The sequence below is a fragment of the Ranitomeya variabilis genome, chromosome 2 (genome assembly GCF_051348905.1).
Source record: "Ranitomeya variabilis isolate aRanVar5 chromosome 2, aRanVar5.hap1, whole genome shotgun sequence".
In the NCBI taxonomy this organism is placed as follows: Eukaryota; Metazoa; Chordata; class Amphibia; order Anura; family Dendrobatidae; genus Ranitomeya; species Ranitomeya variabilis.
In genome coordinates this window covers 379,111,299-379,137,546 of record NC_135233.1, presented here as the reverse complement: position 1 = coordinate 379,137,546, position 26,248 = coordinate 379,111,299, and the positions used below count along the sequence as shown (strand labels likewise).

Here is a 26,248-nt window from a genome sequence, read left to right as displayed (position 1 = left end):
CCAGAGAGGGAGACATGGCTGAGGATGGCAGCAGTAGCACACCCTGACCCTCCGTCACATACACACAATGTCCCTTCTCCAGCGTACATTTTTTGTCCACTTTCCTGACCGTCAGGGTCCCCTCTGGTCTGCTGGGGATCTTATTCTTTAGGTTCCATATAAAGACAGGCAGAGTCAAGTTCAAATTTAAAACAAACAAGTTTACTCAGTTCTTTTCTCAATTCGTCCAGATGAGTCACAGGTACAGCACAAGGTTTCCCACACGTTAGAATCCTTCCTTTCCCTGTACTGTCCCTCACTCCTCCAGGAATATCGCAGGGTCGTACCATCATCTCCGGTACCGCAGCGTTCTGTCCAGCCTAACTACCTTCAGGAGTTCCCTGTCCAATTCACACCGGACAGTTAGGCAGCTTCCTGTGCAATTTTCTGCCACGTTGAAGCTGCCCCGTATTCCTTCTCCTCCTGGGTGACCATTGATCTTAGGCCCTGGACGAGCTGAGAGCCTTTACTTTAATGTTACGTGGCACAACTGACTTGTCCAGGCTCCCAGGCCCTACTAACTAAACACAAGAAATCCTTCTAGCTTACCCCAGTTGGCCCCTCCTAGTTTAACTAGTTCCTATCATACTATCCTATTGTTGTCTTATACTATTATGCCCCCTCTAGTGGCCTAATCTGAATACTTCACTTTCCCTGAACAATAACATATGTTCATGGCATTAGCAATCTTATCATACACATAACATTGTACGGTTATTTACAATATAGCAGCAGTGCATGTTACACACATCAGTTTGTCAGAGACATAAAACACGGGCCAGGGAAAGTGGACACAGCTAGACCTCGTGCACCACCTTACACAGCGATGACTCTCCAGTGATGCGACATGCAGCTGGCACATGAGCGATGACCTTCATTTTTTTATTGCACACTCAGCAATGGTGGAAAGTAAGGGAACGAAAAAAAGAATAACACAATACTGATAGGGGTTTGTTGCAAGTCTCCAGGTATAATGGAATAGGAAAAAAAAATATCTTCATAAAGTAAATAGATGAGGCAGCAAATCGAGAAGTCACTATTATGGGGGACTCCGCCAAGACTTTTGTTTAGAAGAGGGGCTGCAGTTACGGCCCACAGCAAACCTGCCCTGTACTGTACCCACCTTCATATTCACCCTGATCCACCTTCTTTGCATATCTTGAAGTGGAAATTCCCTCTTATGATTTGAGTTCTTAATTTAACAATTAGATATGCTAAAACTGATTATATGAGACTCCAGGAAACCCTGCCCAATGTATAACTACTTACTAACCCGGCAGAACTCACTGTATTGCTTATTATCTGGGGCAATGGGATTGCTTACATGGAGAAGGCGGCTTCTTATACATAGGGCCACTGCAGAACCATGTATGCTTTGTGGAAGACGTCTTTCTACTGTGAGACCCTATAAACCGTGTATGAGACTGAAAGTCTATAGTGTGGTATACATGAGTGCATATATTATTATTAGGCTGCATTAGATGACGTTAACAACTTTCTTATTCTTTAGAGCCTATAAATATTATGCAACATTACAAACAAGAATTGTGGGAATTACGGATATTACTCTGACAAAGAAATTTTAGGTGCCAGCAATGAACACACCCGAAAACTCCTAAAATGCTCTATAAAAGGGTGACATACATTTAGGCTGTGCCCGTCTCTGCCAGTCCAACACCTAAAAGACCTACGATGAAGGGATGTTTGTTACTGGAAGGTCTGCTCCTCTTCGTTTCTCTTGGTTTTGCATTTTCAGGTAATATGTTCTGAACTTCTGTGTACTGGAAAACTCCTAGGTGAGAGCCTGAGTAACAGTAGAAATACTTTGCTTTACTTATTTCCACAGATTTTTCAGATCCTATCGGTTGCTTTATAAGATTTTATTTAGGACTGATGGAATACAGGTTTTTACGTACATATGTAGCAGAACAAGCAAGTTGAAAATAGACTTAGGTCCATTCACTGCTTGTACATTTGCTCTTCATTTTGTTATTTAATGCATCGCTCACGTAACTTTTATAGCCTATGGGTCCAGTCACACATCCTTTTTTGTGTGTCATCTATCAGAGAGTAGATGCTGCTGCCAGACTCCTGTCCCCTCCTTCTGTAAGGAAGAGGGACATCAAACTGTCCCTGTAGTTGGGACCCTAACCATCCCTGTCCGGGGGGTACTCTTGAAGGTAGAGAGGCCCATGTCTCTGACCTTACTATGCTCCTAATCTGTCCCCTCCTCCACCCCATGAGGCATAGGATAGAAATGATAGGTAACCAGGTCACAAAGACAAAACAGGGATAACAGAAAACCTCTATCATACAAAAGCGCTAACCAACAATAGGGAGGAGGATAGGGACAGGGAGGAACAAACTAAATGAGGACAGGGATCACTAGATAAACATACACATACAACATCAAACTGCAGAACACCACAACTCTAGCTCCAAACTTCAACTACTTAGCTTTAGCACACAGCACAGGAAGACAAATCTTTCACCGGCAAGGACTAAACGCCCAGATCCTGTGTATATAGAGAGAGTAAATGATAAATAGTTGCAGATGAGAACAACCAGGCTGTATGGTCACAGCGAGCGTGGAAAGAGACTTTAACCCTTTCAGCACTGAAGGAAAGAAAAATCCATTTATATTAGGACATGAATCACGCCATCTCTAAAGTAGACCAGCGATTCATTACCCAAAGTGATCGTCTAACTTCAAGTCTTCCAGGGGGACGTGACACCCTCGTGACAGCTGTCCCGTCCAGCCAATATCAGCAGGTTCAGCAGACTTTAGTGCAATGTACAGAGTGGAAAATAAGTATTTGATACTCTGCCGATTTTGCAAGTTTTCCCTCCTGCAAAGAATGGAGAGGTCTGTAATTTTTATCGTAGGTACATTTCAACAGTGAGAGACAGAATCTAAAAAAAAAACAAAAAAAAAACAGAAAATCACATTGTGGAATTTTTACATACCGGTAATTAATTTGCACTTTATTGCATGAAATAAGTATTTGATTTAATAGAAAAACAGAACATGACCCCTTCAACACCTTGGGTTTTTCCATTTTTGAGTTTTCGTTTTTTGCTCCCCTTCTTTCCAGAGCTCTAACTTTAATTTTTCCATCAATATGGCCAGGTGAGGGCTTGTTTATTGCAAGATGAGTTGTACTTTTGAACCACATGATTGATTTACCATATAAAGTACTGGAAACAGGAAAAAAAAATTCCAAGTGCTGTGAAATTGCAAAAAAGTGCAATTCCACAATTGTTTTTTTTTTTTTACCATGTTCACCAAATGCTAAAACTGACCTGCCGTTATGATTCTCCAGGTCATTACAAGTTCACAGACACCAAACATGTCTAGGTTCCTTTTAATTTAAGTGTTGAAAAAAAATCCAAAGTTTGTAAAAAAAAAAAGTCACCATTTTCCGAAACCCGTAGCCTCTCCATTTTTCATGATCTGTGGCTGGGTGAGGGCTTATGTTTTAAGTGCTGAAACTGACATTTTTATTGATACAATTTTGGAGTAGTTCCGATCTTTTGATCACCCATAATTGCATTTTAATGCAATGTTGCGATGACCAAAAAATGCAATTCCGGCGCTTGAAATTTTTTCTCATTACGTCATTTACCAATCAGATTAATTCATCTTATTATCTTGATAGATCGGCCATTTATGAACGTGGCAATACTAAATATGTGTATTTTTCATTTTTTTTTTACTGGTTTTATTTTGATAAATTTTATATAAGCTTTTATATATTTTTAACTTTTTAATGTTTTTAAAAACTTTTTTTTTTACCTTTTACTGGCATTAATAGTCTCTATGGGAGACTAGAAGCTGCGACCATCCAATCGCCTGTGCTGGGGACTCATCACCAGAGCCTGCAGCAAACAGGGGTAGGCGATTCTGGACGTACTTATACATCCAAGATCGTGAAGGGGTTAATATTTGGTACAGAAACTTTTGTTTGCAACTACAGAGGTCATCTGTTTCCTGTAGTTCTTGACCAAGTTTGCACACACTGCAACAGAGATTTTGGCCGCCTCCTCCATACAGATGTTCTCTAGATTTTTCAGGTTTCGGGGCTGTCGCTGGGCAACATTGAGTTTCAGCTCCTTCCAAAGATTTTCTATTTGGTTCAGGTCTGGAGACTGGCTAGGCCACTCCAGGACCTCGAAATGCTTCTTATGCAGCCACTCCTTAGTTGCCCTGGCTGTGTGTCTCGGGTCATTGTCATGCTGGAAGACTCAGCCACGACCCATTTTCAATGCTCTTACTGAGGGAAGGAGGTTGTTGGGCAAAATTTTGTGGTACATGACCCCATCCATCCTCCCTTCAATGTGGTGCAGTCGTCCTGTCCCCTTTGCAGAAAAACACTCACAAAGTATGATGTTTCCCCCACCATACTTCACGGTTGGGATGGTGTTCTTGGGGTTGTACTCATCATACTTCTTCTTCCTCCAAACATGGCAAGTGGGGTTGATGCCAAAAAGTTCTATTTTGGTCTCATCTGAACACATGACCTTCTCCCATGCCTCCTCTGGATCATCCAGATGGTCATTGGTGAACTTGAAATGGACTTGGACATGTGCTGGCATGAGCAGGGGACATTGCTTAGTGTGTTACTAATGGTAATGTTTGAGACTGTGGTCACAGCTCTGTTCAGGTCATTGACCAGGTCCTCCAATGTATTTCTGGGCTGATCCCTGACATTTCTCAGAATCATCCTTACCCCATGAGACAATATCTTGCATGGAGCCCTAGAATGAGGAAAATTGACCAAATCATCTTGTGTTTCTTCCATCTTCTAATAATTGCGCCAACAGTTTATGCCTTCTCACCAAGCTGCCGGCCTTTTGTCCTGTAGCCCATCCCAGCCTTGTGCAGGTCTACATTTTTTGTCCCTGGTGCACTTAGACAGCTCTTTGGTCTTGGCCATGGTGGAGAGTTTGGAGTGTGATTGAGTGTGTGGACAGATGTCTTTTATACAGGTAACGAGGTCAAACAGGTGCAATTAATACAGGTAATGAGTGCAGAGTAGGAGGCTTCTTAACAAAAAACTAACAGGTCTGTGAGGCAGAATTATTGCTGGTTGGTTGGTGATCAAATACTTATTTCATGCAATAATATGCAAATGTCTGGGCAAGACATCCGGACATTTCAGATCTGACCTCCACACTGCCAAACCAGCAACCATGGATGAAGGGTGAGACAGGCCCAGACACAGATGCATAATCAAATAGAGCCTATGGGGGAGGGAAGGGCTGCTGCAAGTGTGTACAACATAGATCAACCATAATAAAGACAGATAAAATGGCGTGCATAACCAAGCGCGCACAGAAAAAAGTGGGGGGCAGCCACAAACCAATATCAAATAAAAAAGCCAAGAAGCCAGCGCTGCCTATGGTTAGCACGCAGACCTGGTCGGCCTTTATCTGCACTTGCCCTTTTGGCGCCATGGGAGTGATTCAGAAACGCTTCAGGTACAGTTTGCATTTCATATAGTCTTGCTTTTAATACATTTAGGAGACCGTAATGGCACAGCGTATATAAAAAACGTAGAGTAGGACTGCCCCATCTGAGAATGCCGTGACGTGGCGGGGTGGCTCAAATAACTGATCAATTGCTTGCTAAATGTCTCAGTCTAAAGTACAGTTAGAAATTAATATGTGCATATGCACTTTATGTATTGTGTGCTGACCATGGGCAGCGCCGGCTTCTTGGCTTTTTTATATCGTATAACATTCTCTTAATTCCCGATTAGTTTTTACAAGTGATAAATCTTTCCGTTATTGACACGTTGTGATTTGTGACTTTGCTCCGGTGACTCGTGTTAGATTTCTGCTGTTTTCTTACATTAATTTTATTCTTTTTGCTATTTTGTAACTGTATGATGTGATTTACCGCTGCCATCTGTACACTGCGGCCTGGTGGTATCGTATTGTCAGCCTCAGCCACCTTCTTCTGATTCCCACTGATCCTCTCATAAGTCGCCAATGACTCGTAGTTACTTCTATTACTGCACAGTCGGCACCAGATGTCAGCAAACAAGTAAGAAAAAAAGAAAGAACGACGGAAACCATTGAATGATGGCAATTCCCAGAGATATCTCCCAAACTTACATTGTCTCCTCTCCGCTCATTGATATTAATCGTTGACTCTCTGATAAAACTTTCTGTTTTCTTCAGGAATTTCGAGTGATTTTGGAAATCTCAGCAGCGCCCCCTCTGGCCCATCTGTGGGGGTCGTGATCGCCATCTGTCTGGCCATCGTCCTCGTCGTCATCTTCGTTTTGTTTGGTTCCGTTTTCTTTGCCAAAAGCAAAAGATAATGACAGATCTTCATATGGAAGAGACTTATGGAGTGAGATGAAAGAACTGGTCGTAAACCCTCCGACGCTCCTTACATGAAGCTCATTATTATTTCACCAAGTTAATGGTTCTTCCACAAGTGTGGAGGCGTCTGATGGGGCAGGAAACTTACACTGCCTTCAGTTATTGTGATGCACCTGTGCATGCTGCTGCCGGTCTACATATGACATTACTGCGAACCTTCCGCCGGTTGTGCCTGCTCTATAGGACACCGACTTCCTTCAGGATCCCCATGATGAAGGATGATGGACAATGGTTTTGTGTTGGCAGCCATGTTTATCTGTATTTATGAGCTATCCCTTGTACGTTATATACAGTAACACCCCAGGTAACCGGTTGCTACAGTGATATTGCCTTCCTTTCGGGGAGGGTGATATCATGCTTAGAGGCAAGGAGGATTTCCTTTACCAGGTAAGCACCTGCATGCAACACATTCCGAATCCAGGCCAGAAGGGGGAGCTCTGAACCCGGATTCAGGGGAGCATCCCTCAGCTATATGTATTCTGGTCTGGAGGAGGAGTTAAATTATTCTGGGAGAGACACTGAAGAGTGAGCAGACAGCGGAGCCATGCAGCCAGGATTGAGCTGCAGCTCCAGGAGAGAGAAAGAGAACCCGAGGGGTTGAATGCAGTGGAGCATAGAGGAAAGGAGCACAGTGGAAGAGAAAGGGACTCAGAGGGAAACTGTGATCAGGCACCCTCAGAGCCAGAGTGCAGAAACCGGGCACTGGGCGCCCGAGGTCGTGTGGCACTCTAGGACGCACGACAGAACCGGTGAAGCAGCACCTGAAGAACCCGGGTCATGATAGAGACCCTGTAAACCGGCTCAAGTTGCCCGCCATACAAGCACCTGTTCCAGGACAGGAGAGAGAGGGTACCTTGCCAGCAAGCTTCAAGCAGCAGGGACCTCACAAACTAGCACTAGTAGGAAAGGCTTACGGACCTCACCTGGGAGCGAGATCCATCACCATCTAGCTGCAACACCACCCCAGAGGACCCCTTAAGCAGCGTCGGTTACCCTGACCGAAAACCACAGGTGGCATCACGACAGACTTTATTCAAAATCCCCTTATAAGACCTTTTCCCTTAATTTGAGTGCCCATGGCCACGGACCGGGTCTCAGCCACCGTGACATCCCCTTTAAGTAAGACACTGATCACTATTATGGGGCACTCTGTTACAATGGGACGACTGTGCACAATGTTCTATGGGACCACGGGAGAGCGGGACTCGACTCTTCTTAGCAGCCCCAGAGGGAATGAGTGCGGCCGCGGTTGGGCATGTGCACTGCTGCTCCATTCTACCTGTTCTGGCAATTTGTGACGTTCCTACTAGTCGGACCCTTCTGTAATGCATCTTTAAACTATAAAGAGGTGAGAAAATAGAAAATCTAGCAACATATGAATATTTTGTGATGCTCCAACAAGCTCAGCGCCTCACCATGGTGCTCGCTGGTTTCTCTGTGACGCAGATAATGCAATAATATCATTATAACGTCTGAATTGCTTAGCAGAAGCCAAGGCAGCAGCTAGAAGACTGTAGGTGAGGGGGGTTCATCAGCCTGGAGATCAGATTATTGCTTTATTGATGGACCGCACTGGAGTTAGTTTCTTAATTCAGGCATTTTAGTAGTATTTTTCTGCCCTCTGGTGGTAAATTATGAGAATGCAGTTCAGCCTTTCCTTTCTGTATGATGCCTGAATAGAAAACAGCAGCAAAGTTTAAGGCTATGTGCACACGTAGGAAAAGTGGTGCAGAATTTTCTGCACAAAATCTGCATCTCCTGGCAGAATCCGCAGCTGCAGATTTGCCGCGGTTTTTATGCGGATTTTGTGCGGTTTTTATGCAGAATTGATGCGGATTTTCTGCGGTTTTTGCCACTGCGGATTTTTAACATGGAGGGGGTGCAGAAACGCTGCAGATCCGCACAAAAGACGTGACATGCACTTCTTTGAAATCCGCAGCAATTCCGCACTGATTTCCGCACCATCTGCGCAGCTATTTTTTTTATCCCATTGATTTACATTGTACTGTACTTCACAGTGCGGATCTGCAGCGTTTCTGCGCGGAAAAATGCGCTGCGGATCCGCAGCAAATCCGCATCGTGTGCACATAGCCTAAAGCTCAGTATATAAGTAGGGAGCAGAGAGACCGGATGTCGCTGGGCTATGTGGTGTGTGTATGGAGTGTACACCGACTGCCCGGAAAGGGATCAATAGGAGCTGTTTAATGTGTCTTCATTTACAGTCATCCACTTACACTTTGAACACTGCAGAACAACAAATATCTACAGTGTCTGGTGTCTCATCCTGTCCTTGTACCTGAGTTCGCCTATCTCCAGGGTATTATATACCTCTATTACAGGTGATGACCCATCTCCAGATCCATACTGTCCTCACAGTCCCCTCACAGTGACAGTCCCCTCAGAGCCCCCATAGTGCCCTCCCTGTCCCCTCACAGTGACAGTCCCCTCAGAGCCCCCATACTGCCCTCCCTGTCCCCTCACAGTGACAGTCCCCTCAGAGCCCCCATAGTGTCCTCACAGTTCCCTCACAGTGACAGTCCCCTCAGAGCCCCCATAGTGCCCTCACAGTCCCCTCACAGTGACAGTCCCCTCAGAGCCCGCATAGTGCCCTCCCTGTCCCCTCACAGTGACAGTCCCCTCAGAGCCCCCATAGTGCCCTCCCCGTCCCCTCACAGTGACAGTCCCCTCAGAGCCCCCATAGTGCCCTCCCTGTCCTCTCACAGTGACAGTCCCCTCAGAGCCCCCATAGTGCCCTCCCTGTACCCTCACAGTGCCCACCTGGCACTGACAAAAGTGCACATCGGCCCCTCATCCCTGCACTCGTGGTATGGTCCGCTTCTGGGTTACAGCTTGGCTTTGGTAGCTACTTCATGTGTCAGACAGTTGCTCTCTCAGCTCTGCTCATCTACATTATGGATGTTATAGATAATGTAGGCCGCTTGCATCTGCCCTTATTTGTGTGTCTCCTACGCTGCGGACAGTCACACAGACACTCCTCCCTCTGCAACCTGGTGCGGCACACAGATCAAAGTGACACACAATAACGGGGACCCGGCCCCTAAATAACCTACACCTGTCACGTACAGTGGGTACGGAAAGTATTCACACCCCTTCAAATTTTTCACTCTTTGTTTCATTGCAGCTATTTGGTAAATTCAAAAAAGTTCATTTTTTTTCTCCGAAATGTACATCCTGCACCCCATATTGACTGAAAAAAAACAGAAATGTAGAAATTTTTGCTAATTTATTAAAAAAAGAAAAACTGAAATATCACATGGATGGTCATAAGTATTCATCCACTACACTATATAAGGCTGCCATTTTATGCTTTGTGTATACTTGATAAAGACCAATTGTGGTCAAAACGTCCTATCATGGCGGAATAAAGGCTTTTCTCTTTTTCATCACCTGGACTGGATGCTGTTCCTTTTTATTGCTTGTAGAACTTGAAAATCCATCTCTTTTAGAAAATACAGCCTGAACTGACCCCGCTGCTGATGAACCACCACCGGAGCTGCCACAATCCCCCGCCCTACTGTCTCCTTCCCTGTTTTCCGGTAGACCGTAACCATGTAAGAGCAGGGTCCTCTCCCTCTGTACCGGTCTGTCACTGTTTGGTTGTTCTCTGTAATTAATATCTGTATTTTGTATGTAACTCCTTCTCACTTACAGAACCATATAATCAGTGGTGCGCTAAAACAAATGATAATACAGAAGCATACAGCGAAAAAGAACAATGCAAAATCATAGGGGCAACATGTCCAACAGCCTAACTGGCAAGAGCAGGGCCAGAGTCCACCTTCACCATCTTAGGTTCAGAGTCCACCTTCACCCTCTTAGGGTCAGAGTCCACCTTCACCCTCTTAGGGTCAGAGTCCACCTTCACCCTCTTAGAATCAGAGTTCACCTTCACCCTCTTAGGGTCAGAGTCCACCTTCACCCTCTTAGACTCAGAGTCCACCTTCACCCTCTTAGGGTCAGAGTTCACCTTCACCCTCTTAGGGTCAGAGTTCACCTTCACCCTCTTAGGGTCAGAGTTCACCTTCACCCTCTTAGGGCCAGAGTCCACCTTCACGCTCTTAGGGCCAGAGTCCACCTTCACCCTCTTAGGGTCAGAGTCCACCTTCACCCTCTTAGGGTCAGAGTCCACATTCACCCTCTTAGGGCCAGAGTCCACCTTCACCCTTTTAGGGCCAGAGTCCACCTTCACCCTCTTAGGGTCAGAGTCCACCTTCACCCTCTTAGGGTCAGAGTCCACCTTCACCCTCTTAGGGTCAGAGTCCACATTCACCCTCTTAGGGCCAGAGCCCATCTTCACCCTCTTAGGGCCAGAGTCCACCTTCACTCTCTTAGGGCCATAGTCCACCTTCACCCTCTTAGGGTATTGGCACATGGAGTTTTTTGAGGTGTTTGAAATAGATGAGTTTCCTAGTGGAAGTTCTTTCGGGAACGACACTTCTTATGCTATGTACATATTGAGTTTTTCATGGGGTGTTTAGAAAACAAACTGAGCAGAAACTCTCAGAATCTTCCTCAAAAACTTGGAGGTTCTGATCAGTGACTATGTGCACACGGAGATTCCATGTGCACATACCCATAGGGTTTATTTGAAAACACAGAACACCAAAAATTTACCAAACGATCTAATATATATAAATAATATTAATTAAAATAGAGCATACAGTCGTGGTGTACTGTGAGATTTGTCAGTGGAAACCACTGCAGAGAAGAGACCAAAACCAAAGAAATACAGCGCGTTTCGGAAAAAACTTTCCTTTGTCAGGGGGTGATGAAGGAAAGTTTTTTCCGAAACACGCGTCGGGTGTGCGCAGGTATGGGACCCAGCTTACTCCCCAGGTATTTAAAGGGAACCTGTCACCCCGTTTTTTCTGTATGAGATAAAAATACTGTTAAATAGGGCCTGAGCTGTGCATTACAATAGTGTATTTTGTGGACCCCGATTCCCCACCTATGCTGCCGAAATACGTTACCAAAGTAGCCGTTTTCGCCTGTCAATCAGGCTGGTCTGGTCAGATGGGCGTGGTGTCTTCCCCCAGATCTTGCTTATTTTTCCGTTGGTGGCGTAGTGGTTTGCGCATGCCCAAGTCCAGAATCCACTGCACAGGGGAGGGAAAAGAGCGCGATCTGCGCTATTCCCCTGGTGATCGGTGGGTGCGGCCATCTTCCTGTGGCCGCGCGTGCGCAGATGGAGCGCTCTGCTGCCCGGGGCTTCACGAAAATGGCCACGGGATGCCGCGCGTGCGCAGATGGAGATCGCGGCGGCCATTTTCCTGAAGCAGAGATGCGAACTCTGCTTCAGGAAAATGGCCGCCGCGATCTCCATCTGCGCACGCGCAGCATCCCGCGGCCATTTTCCTGAAGCCCCGGGCAGCAGAGCGCTCCATCTGCGCACGCGCGGCCACAGGAAGATGGCCGCCCCCCACCGATCACCAGGGGAATAGTGCAGATCGCGCTCTTTTCCCTCCCCTGTGCAGTGGATTCTGGACTTGGGCATGCGCAAACCACTACGCCACCAACGGAAAAATAAGCAAGATCTGGGGGAAGACACCACGCCCATCTGACCAGACCAGCCTGATTGACAGGCGAAAACGGCTACTTTGGTAACGTATTTCGGCAGCATAGGTGGGGAATCGGGGTCCACAAAATACACTATTGTAATGCACAGCTCAGGCCCTATTTAACAGTATTTTTATCTCATACGGAAAAAACGGGGTGACAGGTTCCCTTTAATATATATTGCTGTGCTATCCTACAATTGCTGCAGTTGTTCCACAATTGTGTGTTGTTCATCTTGCACTATGCTTGACCCTTAATGATGGTCTTTTGCACTTCAGCACTTTATTTACTTATTTTATAATTCATTTGATTGAATTTTTTTGGCACACATAGTATTCTTTGTTTAGTTGTTGTGCACACCAGCACTTTGTTGTGCATTTTATTATATATTTTTTTGATTAATTAATTGCCGACACATCTTATATGGTGTTTTTGTCCTTTTTGCACTTTATGCACTATATACACAGCTGAGCAATATATAATAAATCCCTTTATTGAGGGATTCTGGGGTTGCTGTGAACAATTAGTTCATTTAATACTTTACCTAATACTCTATTTTGTCCTGCTCTTGCGCACTTTTGTCTTTTTAATTTTTGTAACTCAATGCCAGCTTTATAAATAAAGGCACATTTTAATTATTCTTTTGCCTGGATATTTTCTGGTAGTCTCTTGTTCTGTATTTCTTTGGTTTTGGTCACATACCTGCAGCGCCCCAGAGACCTGGTCGTTGCAGTAACGTCGCTCTGCCACTAAGGGGAGTGATGGTACGTCTGATTGCACTAAAGGAGTTCACCTGACCAGGTATCACAGTCACACATTACACTTCACACTCCGGCCACCAGGGGGAGCAAAGGGTTCTATGTATTAGGCCACTCCTCACACTTTGGTAAAACTGGGGGTTGGATAGGAAGTTAGTCAGAAGCTGACTGGGTTTTGCCCAGGGGACATCTAGTGAGAGAAGAGCGTTACTTGGGAAGATTCAGGGGGGTCCCTGTCAGGGGTGGGATCCTGACAGAGGCCTAGCGAAAAGGACAGATTGTTACGGAGCCGCGCCTGCACTTCATTGCGGCGTCATCTTAAGAAAGGACACGAAGCGAAGTATAATGTGGAGAAGTGAGAAACGAGATCACAGCACAAAGGAGATAGAACCAGTAGGAGTCGTGCCCCGAGATCGGCAACATCCTACTGAGGCGCGTAGCCGGTGGCCGGAACGCCGAGGAAGTATTGGGCTCCAAGCATTACTTCAAACAGCGGCAGGACAGTTAATTATAGGTTGGCTGTCTCACCTAAAACACCTAAGCAGACATAGGAGGCAATTGTGGGAGAGGGGCGTCTCTAGGGTCCCAGAATAACTCCAGGCCTAACCGTCATACGGGTGCGTCCTAGCCATATCATCTGGGGGACGTAGAAGAACATCGGAACAGACTTAAGTTGTGGGAAAGAACTTCAGAACCAGACACCCAGGCGCTAGTAGGTAGGCACTGATTTCCACCTGCAAAGGGAACTCTGGATGTGCCTTCGGACCGGCCGGTCTCAGCCAGCCCTGTTAGCAGTGCTCCGGATTGCGGATCCCGAAGCCTTCAGTAAAGAGGCAAAGAGACTGCAACCCTGTGTCCTCGTTATTCCTCGCGCCTTGCACCACCACCTTTAATTGGACGCCCCTTAGCAGGGTCACGGACCGGGTCAGGCCACCGTGACAACCCCAAGACCGAGACAGAGAGGCCCGGTAACGAGTACCCTTCGGCCCTGCGTCTGGGGGCGCTCCATACCCATAGGGGATTTTTTGGAAGAATTGTTCGTTTTATGGCATGTTATTCCAGAGGTTTTTATTTTTGCAGCCTTTTGGTTGGACATTTGCCTAGTTTGGAGCATTTGCCATCAGAAGATGCTTCATAGACCTTACATGCACTTTCTTTTCTTCCACCAAACATTTTTCAAACACTGAAGTAGAAAAAACCCAACTAAAAAGACTGAACGTATGAACAGCAAAGAGATTTTACAATAAAGGTGAATACGAAGACCCTTTCTAAGGTTTTTTTTTTAGCAATTTTTCAATCATCTTTTGGAAGCAGTTCTGCTCCAAAAATGTCTGTGCACAGAACCTACCGAAGCCAAAACTAAAGGAAGTCAGAACTAATTCCAGGTTATTTCATCACTTTCCATTATTATCTTTCTTAGGCTCAGCATATCATTAGTGTGTGGCATGTCTCGTAATACCAGTTTATCTGATCTTCAGGGTAATTTTGATATTATTCTCACATGGGACTTTTATGTCCTGGCCAGGGACACACCCAGGGCCGGACTGGCCATAGGGCACTTCTGGCAAATGCCAGAAGGGCCGGTGCCAGTGGTGGGCCGCTCAATCCGCCGCCCCCGCCGTTGCATTCAACTATACCGGCGTATAGACTATACGCCGGTACAGTTGAATGCAATGATGGAGGAGAGAGCGTCTACAGACGCTCCTCTCCCATCATTCCCCGCTCTGCCTCTGACACTGCGGGTGCGCGATGATGTCATATCATCGCGCACCTGCTGTGTCCCGGGCAGACTGCAGCTGCTGAGACAGGAGCAGGAACCAGGAAGCAACGCTGGGCACGAGGAGAGGTGAGGAGAGTTTTTTTTTTTTCTGGACTGTGGGGCCATTCTCGGAGGAGGTGAGGGGAGGAAGAGAAGAGATGTGGGCTGTATATAGTTCTCTGTGGGCTGTGCTCTGTGCTGTATACTGCTGTGGGCTGTATATAGTTCTCTGTGGGCTGTGCTCTGTGCTGTATACTGCTGTGTGCTGCATATAGTTCTCTGTGGGCTGTGCTGTATACTGCTGTGGGCTGTGCTCTGTGCTGTATACTACTGTGGGCTGTATATAGTTCTCTGTGGGCTGTGCTCTGTGCTGTATACTACTGTGGGCTGTATATAGCTCTCTGTGGGCTGTGCTCTGTGCTGTATACTACTATGGGCTGTATATAGTTCTCTGTGGGCTGTGCTCTGTGCTGTATACTACTGTGGGCTGTATATAGTACTCTGTGGGCTGTGCTCTGTGCTGTATACTGCTGTGGGCTGTATATAGTTCTCTGTGGGCTGTGCTCTGTGCTGTATACTACTGTGGGCTGTATATAGCTCTCTGTGGGCTGTGCTCTGTGCTGTATACTGCTGTGGGCTGTATATAGTTCTCTGTGGGCTGTGCTCTGTGCTGTATACTGCTGTGGGCTGTATATAGTTCTCTGTGGGCTGTGCTCTGTGCTGTATACTACTGTGGGCTGTATATAGTTCTCTGTGGGCTGTGCTCTGTGCTGTATACTGCTGTGGGCTGTATATAGTTCTCTGTGGGCTGTGCTCTGTGCTGTATACTGCTGTGGGCTGTATATAGTTCTCTGTGGGCTGTGCTCTGTGCTGTATACTGCTGTGGGCTGTATATAGTTCTCTGTGGGCTGTGCTCTGTGCTGTATACTACTGTGGGCTGTATATAGTTCTCTGTGGGCTGTGCTCTGTGCTGTATACTGCTGTGGGCTGTATATAGTTCTCTGTGGGCTGTGCTCTGTGCTGTATACTGCTGTGGGCTGTATATAGTTCTCTGTGGGCTGTGCTCTGTGCTGTATACTACTGTGGGCTGTATATAGTTCTCTGTGGGCTGTGCTCTGTGCTGTATACTGCTGTGGGCTGTATATAGTTCTCTGTGGGCTGTGCTCTGTGCTGTATACTGCTGTGGGCTGTATATAGTTCTCTGTGGGCTGTGCTCTGTGCTGTATACTGCTGTGGGCTGTATATAGTTCTCTGTGGGCTGTGCTCTGTGCTGTATACTACTGTGGGCTGTATATAGTTCTCTGTGGGCTGTGCTCTGTGCTGTATACTGCTGTGGGCTGTATATAGCTCTCTGTGGGCTGTGCTCTGTGCTGTATACTGCTGTGGGCTGTATATAGCTCTCTGTGGGCTGTGCTCTGTGCTGTATACTGCTGTGGGCTGTATATAGTTCTCTGTGGGCTGTGCTCTGTGCTGTATACTGCTGTGGGCTGTATATAGCTCTCTGTGGGCTGTGCTCTGTGCTGTATACTGCTGTGGGCTGTATATAGTTCTCTGTGGGCTGTGCTCTGTGCTGTATACTGCTGTGGGCTGTATATAGCTCTCTGTGGGCTGTGCTCTGTGCTGTATACTACTGTGTGCTCTGTGCTATATATAGTTCTCTGTGGGCTGTGCTCTGTGCTGTATACTGCTGTGGGCTGTATATAGTTCTCTGTGGGCTGTGCTCTGTGCTGTATACTGCTGTGGGCTGTATATAGTTCTCTGGGCTGTGCTCTGTGCTGTATACTACTGTGGGCTGTATATAGTTCTCTGTGGGCTGTGCTCTGTGCTGTATACTGCTGTGGGCTGTATATAGCTCTCTGGGCTGTGCTCTCTGCTGTATACTACTGTGTGCTCTGTGCTATATATAGTTCTCTGTGGGCTGTGCTCTGTGCTGTATACTGCTGTGGGCTGTATATAGTTCTCTGTGGGCTGTGCTCTGTGCTGTATACTGCTGTGGGCTGTATATAGTTCTCTGTGGGCTGTGCTCTGTGCTGTATACTGCTGTGGGCTGTATATAGTTCTCTGTGGGCTGTGCTCTGTGCTGTATACTACTGTGGGCTGTATATAGTTCTCTGTGGGCTGTGCTCTGTGCTGTATACTGCTGTGGGCTGTATATAGCTCTCTGTGGGCTGTGCTCTGTGCTGTATACTACTGTGGGCTGTATATAGTTCTCTGTGGGCTGTGCTCTGTGCTGTATACTGCTGTGGGCTGTATATAGCTCTCTGTGGGCTGTGCTCTGTGCTGTATACTACTGTGTGCTCTGTGCTATATATAGTTCTCTGTGGGCTGTGCTCTGTGCTGTATACTGCTGTGGGCTGTATATAGTTCTCTGTGGGCTGTGCTCTGTGCTGTATACTGCTGTGGGCTGTATATAGTTCTCTGTGGGCTGTGCTCTGTGCTGTATACTACTGTGTGCTGTATTTAGTTCTCTGTGGGCTGTGCTGTATATAGTACTCTGTGGGCTGTGCTGTATATAGTACTCTGTGGGCTGTGCTGTATATAGTACTCTGTGGGCTGTGCTGTATATAGTACTCTGTGGGCTGTGCTGTGTATAGTACTCTGTGGGCTGTGCTGTATATAGTACTCTGTGGGCTGTGCTGTATATAGTACTCTGTGGGCTGTGCTGGATATAGTACTCTCTGGGCTGTGCTGTATATAGTACTCTCTGGGCTGGGCTGTATATAGTACTCTCTGGGCTGTGCTTTATATAGTACTCTGGGCTGTGCTGTATATAGTACTCTGGGCTGTGCTTTATATAGTTCTCTGTGGGCTGTGCTGTATATAGTTCTCTGTGGGCTGTGCTGTATATAGTTCTCTGGGCTGTGCTGTATATATTACTTTGTGGGCTGTGCTGTATATATTACTTTGTGGGCTGTGCTGTATATATTACTCTGTGGGCTGTGCTGTATACTACTGTGTGGACTGTGCTGTATACTTCTACGTGGGCTGTGCTGTATACTACTGTGTGGTCTGTGCTGTATACTACTGTGTGGTCTGTGCTGAATACTGCTGTGTGGGCTGTGTTATCTACTACGCGAGCTGTGCTATAGTATGCAGGCTGTGCTGTATACTATGCGGTTTGTGCTATATAATATGCGGGCTTTGCTATATACTATGGGGAGTATATTATATTCTATGGGGGAGGCCATGTTATGTACTATGTGGCTGTGTTATATACTATTGTGGGGGTATATTATATTCTATGGGGGAGGCTGCGTTATATACTATGGGGGGCTGCATTATATTCTATGGGGGGCTACATTATATATTATGGGGAGGTGGGCTGTATTATATTCTATGGGGGTTACATACTCTGGGGTGGCTGCATTATACTCTGTGGGGTGGCTGCATTATACTCTGGGGTGGCTGCATTATACTCTGTGGGGTGGCTGCATTATACTCTGGGGTGGCTGCATTATACTCTGGGGTGGCTGCATTATACTCTGGGGTGGCTGCATTATACTCTGGGGTGGCTGCATTATACTATATGTGGGCTGCATTATACTGTATCGAGGACTATGGGGAATACGTTATACTATATGAAGAACTATGGGGTGCATTATACTATGGGAAGTGAATTGTACTACATGGATGACTGTGGCGGTGCATTATACTATATGGAGCACTATGAGGATTGTATTATGCTATATGGAGGACTATGAGGATTGTATTATGCTATATGGAGGACTATGAGGAGTGTATTATACTATGTGGAGGACTGAGCAGTGTATTTTAATATATGGAGGACTATAGGGAGTGTATTATACTATATGGAGGACTATGGAGCACATTATAATATATGGAGGACTATGGGGTGTATTTTACTAAACAAGTAAAATGCTGCATATTCGGATTGTTTTTGCTGGAACAAAAAGCCTTGTTGTCAGCAGCACATTGCCAGTGTAAACTGTAGATGTGCTGCTGAAAACATGATACTGTATGGTGATCTATTAGTGATCGTTCTGTCTCATCATTATTCCTCAGCTGGTGGAAAGAGGCCGGGAAACAAGCGTTGAACAACTTCAGTATTGTCGATCAAACTCGTTTAGCGGCCTGAACTCAGCGCACGTAAATACAACAGAAAGGCTTCTGTGTGATGTGCAATATGTTAGCATTTGGGGACCCATTTTAAACTTTGCCTAGGGCCCCACTTTGCCTAAAACCGGCCCTGCCTACAAGTGTACAAAGATATTATACAGTCACCATGTGACAAGTGGGCCTGTGTAACTTCAAATGCCAGGGCTGAATTTTAGTCCCAGTCCGGCCCTGGACACACCTGAGAACTCCCACTGTAAATTGCTGTATGAAAATGCTGGCACACATTTAGTCTGTGCCTCCCTCGGCCGTCCTGCACTCGTGGAGCCTTCTCCATCATGCAGAGATGTGTGATACTTATTCTGCTCCTCATGGGATCTGCTCATTGCACCTTTTCAGGTAAGGTCGTCTTTGTATGAAAGACTTCATATATGTGAGTCTGAGTAACTTTAGAGTGCAAGGTTTTTTTAGGAGTTTTTGGAGCAGAAACTGTACAAAACTACACAAATCTTTGTACAAAACCTCATCAAATAGTTGAAATTTCTGCTCCAAAAACTCATGAAAATAATCAGTATAAATACACATTAAGGCTATGTGTACACATTGAGTATTTGCATCAAAAACCAGAGTGTTGGCAGGAAAATACTGTGTAGAATGTGTGCAAGATCTCATTCGCTTTTCTGATACTAAAAAACTATGTGTTCTCCTGTGGGAAAAATGCTGAAAAATCCAGCAAAAACACAGCATGTGAACAATCTCCTAGGGAATGATCACAGGTGTTGGCTATATATTGCACATATTCTGCAGCTGAAAATCCACAGTGAATCCTCACTAAATTGTACTGAATTCACTGCAGAAATAATGTGGTTTCGCTGCAGGCTTCATCTTTTGCATTGTGCTGTAAAAATCTGCAACATAAAATTGTCAGGTATGCTCCGTTTACATCATAGATTTTCCTTGCAGGAAATGAATAAAATAATAAACGGCACTGTAATATGTCAATTTCTGCCAGATCCATTGCAAATACAACTATTCTCAACATACCCTATTAACAAGAAACCCCTGCCTCTGGCGTTCCTGGTGTGCACTGGCGTCTTCAGGGGTTTAGGACCTACCTTTGCCTCTTGTCCTTTCATCTGTTGCATTTTGATAGTTACTTACTTGTGATGTAATAAAATATGGACTATATAATTTTTAATATTGTAAATGCTTTTACATGACAAATATACTTACGTTATGTTCACACAACAGATTTTTTATGTATATTTTGAAGCGGTACTGATTTAAAATCCAAGTCAGAAAACTCCATGTGATCATATCCATAGACCCTAATCTACTGTGGATGCCAGTATATGGAGAAATGTATGGGGGGTCTTGTATTCTGCACTGTTTACTGGTTTTCCCCTCTGCAAGCTTAACCTCTAGCTTTCAGTTGTCTCTGAGCTGGTGGATGGAGACTAGCGGCTATGATTTTTCCATACATATCACGCACAGAAATTAGAGATTCCTGTTTGTCCTGTTTCTATATATCATATGTTCCGAAGTAGCAGCAGCATGGGTGATGTTATACCACAGTATTGAGCAGTGCAGTTGTAATTCCAGCTCCAGAGTGAACTAAATGTGCTAAAAGCTGCAGTTCCATCTGCTTGTGTCAGTCCTGTCTCTCAAAGAGTTGAATGCTAATCACTCCTCCTTTCAGCTCCCCTCTCCATAGATTCTAATATTACTTTGACTAAGACGGATTTCAGCTGTCCAGCATTGTCAGAAAATAAACACTTACTAGAAAGAAGGAGCATGGAGGGCATGATATAACAGTACTGAGCAGTGTGGCTGTGACATCAGCACTGTCAGGATGTGAACACTTACTAGAAAGCAGAAAGAAGGGAGGGTGTAATATAGTAGTATTAAGCAATATAGCTGTGAATGCAGCACTTGGTGAAATAAACTCATACTAGAAAGCAGCACCTTAGAGAAGTACTGGACTCTATAGCTGTAAATCTAGCACAGAGATAAAGACACTTACTAGAAAGCTGCAATACTTTCTCTATGTGTATGCCCCTCTTCTTCATTCTGCTTCACCCATCTCTATAGAGGCAGTAATATAATCTCTCTGTAAGCTGCCAGTCTGTATATTTTAAAACAAATCATGAGTTCAGTGGGGTAGGCTGGAGGAGAAGAAGCAGATTTCTCTGATCAAATTGGATCGCCCCCAGTAGGGCAGTGGGGTACTCGGTACCGGGTCCTTCGGTTCTCAAGGGGGATGTCACGGTGGCTGACCCGGTCCGTGGCTCTAGGGACATCCGTATGAAAAGGGGGGAAAGGTCTTTAAAGGGATATGTTCGTGACGCCACCTGTGGTATTCGGTCAGAGTGACCGACGCTGCTTTAAGGGGTCTGCTGGGGTGATGTTATGGCAGCTAGATGGTATACCTTCCCGCAGGTGAAGTGTATCCCCAGGGCTTTCCAGCATGTAGATGGTGGATGGTGTGAGGCGCAGCGAAGAACGAGGACACAAGGTTGCAGTCTCTTTACCTTTTTACTGAAGGCTTCAGCATCCACAGTCCAGAGCACCAGATCACAGGACAGGCAGAGTCCGGCCGGTCTGAAGGCAAATCCGGAGTCCCCTTATCCAGGTGGAAATCAGTAGCCTTCCTCTAGCGCCTGGGTGTTGTAGTACCTTACTGCTGAGCCTCTCATAAGGTCCTCACAACTGATGTTCTAGATGTTATGTCTCTTTCTCTGTCCCCCTGATGGTGTGGATAGGACAAACCCATATGACTGATGGCCTGAGGCTTTTTACAGGGACTTTAGCACTCCCCGGCCCCCACAAGTTGCCACCGTGCCTCCTGGGTATAGGTCAGGCAGATAATGTGGAATTGCTGTCCTGCCGGTCTCTCGAGCAAGGCATGGAGACATTTGCTCCCTTGGTGTTCTGGCTACCGGATCCTGCGCCTCAGAAGGAGGCAGCCTTTTGCGGGGCAGAACTCCTTCTGGTTTCCTCTCCTTTTGCTATGACTTCATTTCTCACCCTCTACAATGCAATTCGCTGTTCTTGTCTCTTTCTTAGGATGCTGCCGCACGTCGGGCAGGCGCAGCTCCGTGGCCTTCTGTCTAGGCCTCTGACAGGATCCCACCCCTAATAATTTTTCAAGTTGGTGTTATAAAGTATTCTAATTTACTGAGATAATGACTTTTGTGTTTTTATTGGCTGTAAGCCATAATCATCAACATTAACAGAAATAAACACGTGAAATAGATCACTCTGTGATGACTCTATAGAAAATATGAGTTTCACTTTTTGTATTGAAGAACTGAAATAAATTAACTTTTTGATGATATTCTAATTTTGTGAGAAGCACTTGTGTATATACACTAACTGAAAAAAGAATGCCACAGCTCTCACAATAAGAAGTTAACTGCTCTCGGTGCACAAAGTCACATATAGTGAAGCACAAACTGCACATGTGCTAAAGGAGGTTTAGATAAAAACTACAGTCCAAAAAATTCAATTAGATCTGTGCGGAACCTTCGAATAAGACAACATTCTTCAGACCACTGTTGATGAATATCCAGGATGCTGTGAGCACTCTTCTGGATGAAAATGTCATTGTCCGCTGAATGAAGCAACTGATGATACAAAGAACTCCCGCCTTAAGCTATGGTGATGTCACCAGCTACGGACTCCTTTGCCAAACAGATTGATTTCTAATCCTATGCATTATTAAAAAAAAGCTAATGAAAATGCGGAAAAATTAATAAACTATAATTATATCCATTTTGTGTACTTTTCTGATCATATTGGTTGCCTCCTCCACACCATATTTTAAAAACGACAATCAATTTTATTTATAGTCATGGGGCACTGCGATGGGCACGAGAGTTGCACCAAGTTTTGTAAATATTTATGTCATTTCGTGGGAATTCCAGACCCTCCCGTTGACTGGAGACTATGGTGCGGATCTCGTCCTCTGTAAAGCTTCATTTACGACATTTATTTTATTTGGTCTGGTGGAGGAGAATCACTTACTCGATTTTTAAGTACGGTAATATCAATAAAAATTCATCCCCACCATTAGTAAAAAAGCGGTAAATTTTTTTAAGATATCACTATATCTGTTCATAAATACATGGCCTCATAGAACCCATTCATACAATAAAAACACAAAACGCTTTAATTGTGGATAAAAATGGCCGTGTAGTTTATTTAGGGTTACATAAATTAATTAATCACCAATAAATAAACTCCATAAATTATAAAACCAAAGTACCAAACTTTTCCAATAAACCAATCCACCCAGACATGGGTGATTTTCCCACAAGTAAACTACACGACAGTAAAATTACAAGAATTCAGGGGAGGGAGGGTGGGGTCTTCTTTATCTTCTTCTGCTGACAGAATTACCAGATACCACAAAACAGGTGTTTATATATTCAAAAAAAGAGCGGCAAAGCTGCTAACAGCCAATAGAAAACCGTTACAATAGCTGCCAAACATACCAGAAAAAACTGGATAAAACCAGTGTCACACTTTCAGAGATGACTGACCTGACCTTTATTTGACCTTTCTTCTGACAGAAAGTCATATTAAATGACAGGGTCCATGAGGCCATGAGACCCCCGCTATATTTCTTTCAGGTTTACGCGGGGGGGCTAACATGGCCTCATAGAACCCATTCATACAATAAAAACACAAAACGCTTTAATTGTGGATAAAAATGGCCGTGTAGTTTATTTAGGGTTACATAAATTAATTAATCACCAATAAATAAACTCCATAAATTATAAAACCAAAGTACCAAACTTTCCCAATAAACCAATCCACCCAGACATGGGTGATTTTCCCACAAGGCCATGACTCAGCGAGACATGGCCCCCCCAAACCACACAGCCATTTTTCAATGATAGTTTGTAGGTCCAAATTAAAAATATCAAGGCCGATATCAGATAAATGAACCAAATCAGGCCTATAAAGGCCCGGTAAAAAACCCTCCAAATCCAAATGCCGGAATGAAAACCCTGAAATTAAAAGAAAACATTTTTCCATGGATTTATTGACCCTTCTCCGGATTTTATCTAAAAAAGAACATTGATTGTCGTGCCACAAAAGTCTGGGAATAATCTTGAAAAAACGAAGTTTGAATCAGGCAGAATTTGCTTAAGATAAATAATATCGGATCGAATGTCCGATAATAAGTCAAGAGTCCTGATTTTTCCGAGATCATTCCCAGCTACATGAAATATAATTAAATCAGGGGAAGGAAATTTAATTAGCCATTTCTTCACTTCAGCAACCAGGCAATGCCATTTCAAGCCGCGAACTCCATGCCACCAAACCTGAATATCAGAAGGATTAAAGGATAAATTTTCAGCATAAGATCGTTGGCTGGCCCTCTTCCTGGCCCAGAAGATAAAAGAATGTCCGACTATCCAAATGACTAGCGGACCTGAAAGAAAACCAATAATTAATAGTCATACAGATCATGTCGTACATATAATTTGAACCTTTTGGAGTTCCATCTTCCCAATTCCTTTATCCCTGAATCGGAAAGCCCGGCCCTAGAGGCCTCCGTAGCTGCTCCGATTCTAAATGAATGAGATGTGATTTTAAGGTGATTTTTACCCAAAAAGCGTAAACATTTCTTTAGGACAAAATTAAATTGAAAGACAGTAACAGGAGAAAAATCTCTATGAATGAATAATGGGCCCTGTCCCATAGGTCTGACCTTAAACCAATTTGCCATGTTATCAACAGGGCAAATGATAGAGACATGGATCGCGTTAATTTTCAACCTAGATCCCCTGCCTAATTAATCTGTCTTTAATTTTCTTATAAATAAAATAAAAAAAAAAAAACTACTCATGAATCTGGACATCCGAAATCATGAGTCCCGAAGGCTCCGATTTCTTAACAGAAAGCACCTCACCAACGAGAAGTGCTCCAAAAAAGGACAGAGAAAAAAAAATAGAGCTAAATAATAAGGCTTCCTTAAAATTTACACAAACGTGGATGAGACAGGAGCACAATTCTTTCAATAAAGACAGGGAAATAGGTCGTCTCGAGTCAGGTATAAAATTGGTTTTCCTAAAGCCTTTTAAAAGCTGCTTTACTGGAAAAAGATTAGTTTGGCAGACGCGGTACTGTATAAGGTGCGCGTCTCTGACTGGGGAGCACCGAGATAGAGCAGCATTAAATGATGTCAGTGCCAGTTCCCCCCTGGCATCACTCCCCCCTTGGTGATGCACTAATTGGAAGACCCCCGGCCGGCTGGTGGTCACTAGAGGGGAGGGGGGGAGCTCCTAGATAAACCCCCCCCCCTTGGCATCACTCCCCCTTAGTGATGCACTAATTGGAAGACCCCCAGCCGGCCAGTGGCCACTAGGGGGGAGGGGCCCTACGGCCACTCCTACAGGGATTAAATCCAGGCGTCCGGCCGGGAGCTTCCTCTTTCCCTCCCGGCGGACGCCTGGAAGCTTTTGCATGCACCGGGTCCTCTGTCCCTGGCACCGGTGGGCTGCGCCGGGCATCCCCCCCTTTCCCTGGCCTTGCTGCCGCTCAGCTGCAGGCGGCTTCCTCGGACTCAGCCCGGCGCTCTGCAAAGGCTCCACCCACTCACTTCCGGTCAGCGCCCAGCCACTTCCGGTCACCGCATTCCGATAACCGCATCGGCTGGAAACAGCGCTGGCCAGTCCTCGGGTGCCTTTCCTGTGGGCACATATATGTTGCCCGCAGGGGGTAACCTGGAGGCTGGCGCTAACGCCACACTGTCCCCAGAGCGCGCTGATCGGTCAAACCAGACCGATCAGCGCGCAGATTTCTTACCCGGCCTGACCTCCAGCCTACCCCCCGCAGACACAGCACTGATGCCTGCACGGGGATGGGGTCAGGCCGTGGAGGTCACAGGGCAGCTGATGAGCGCATTGTTTGGTCCAATAGGACCGAGCAAGGCGCGCAACAGCTGCACACCGGGAATCACTGCGAAATAACAGTAAACGCACTAAACACGGACACATTCACACACACCCGCCCCCCCTCCACTGCCCAAATTACTAATAAAAATTAACCGTTACCCGCTGCCCCGCCAAAATCCAGCTATGGGGCTTAATACAGCTACCTCCTAACCCCCCCCCCCCCTCTTCTAAGTAGCACTACGGGACCGTTTACCGCCAATGTTCCCCCTAGTCATAACGTTGGAATCCCCCCCCCCCCCCCATTACTCCGCTGAGCAACTGCGGACGAAGGCGTAGACGCCAGACATCCTCCCAATCCTCCTCGGATAAATCCCATGGCCATTCGCGCTACCCCTCTAAATGTCCCTCCCATCACCGACGCAGACTCAACTCCCATAGGAGCCGCCGCAGATCGCGGGCCTCAGGATAGCTGGCATCAGCAACATCCGAGGGGGTCAAAATCAAGGCCACCCTCTAGGGCTTTCAGCCGGGGAGAACAATCCCCCGCGGCTTCCAGCCTCAACAACAAGCACAAAATCGCTGAAAACAGAGCCAGTAATCCGCCACTACGTGGTTGTAATCGGGCTCCAACGCACGATACTCAGAGCATCGGCCATCACATCGGCCAGTCCCTAGCTGTAGCGGGAGCAAGAGTTTCCCCATCCTGCGACATCACCCCATCAACGTCTGCGGGGGTTCCT

At 45.7% G+C, this 26,248-nt stretch overlaps 2 protein-coding genes across 4 annotated transcripts in view; both read left to right on the top strand.

Annotated features, from left to right (window-relative positions):
- The window catches only part of LOC143809479 (major histocompatibility complex class I-related protein 1-like), a 124,403-nt gene that overhangs the window by 8,058 nt on the left and 90,097 nt on the right, over positions 1–26,248 (top strand). The window lies entirely within an intron of this gene.
- The window catches only part of LOC143809478 (major histocompatibility complex class I-related protein 1-like), a 28,335-nt gene continuing 16,670 nt past the window's right edge, over positions 14,584–26,248 (top strand). Inside the window, exon 1 of one of the 2 annotated variants that reach the window (XM_077292551.1) lies at positions 14,584–14,613. Coding sequence is in view for 1 of the 2 variants with exons in the window: in XM_077292550.1 (XP_077148665.1) it covers positions 18,939–18,999 (61 nt within the window). In the remaining variant the exon portion in view is untranslated. Of the gene's footprint in view, positions 14,614–18,777; positions 19,000–26,248 lie in introns of those variants that run through there. The other variant, XM_077292550.1, reaches the window with a different exon arrangement.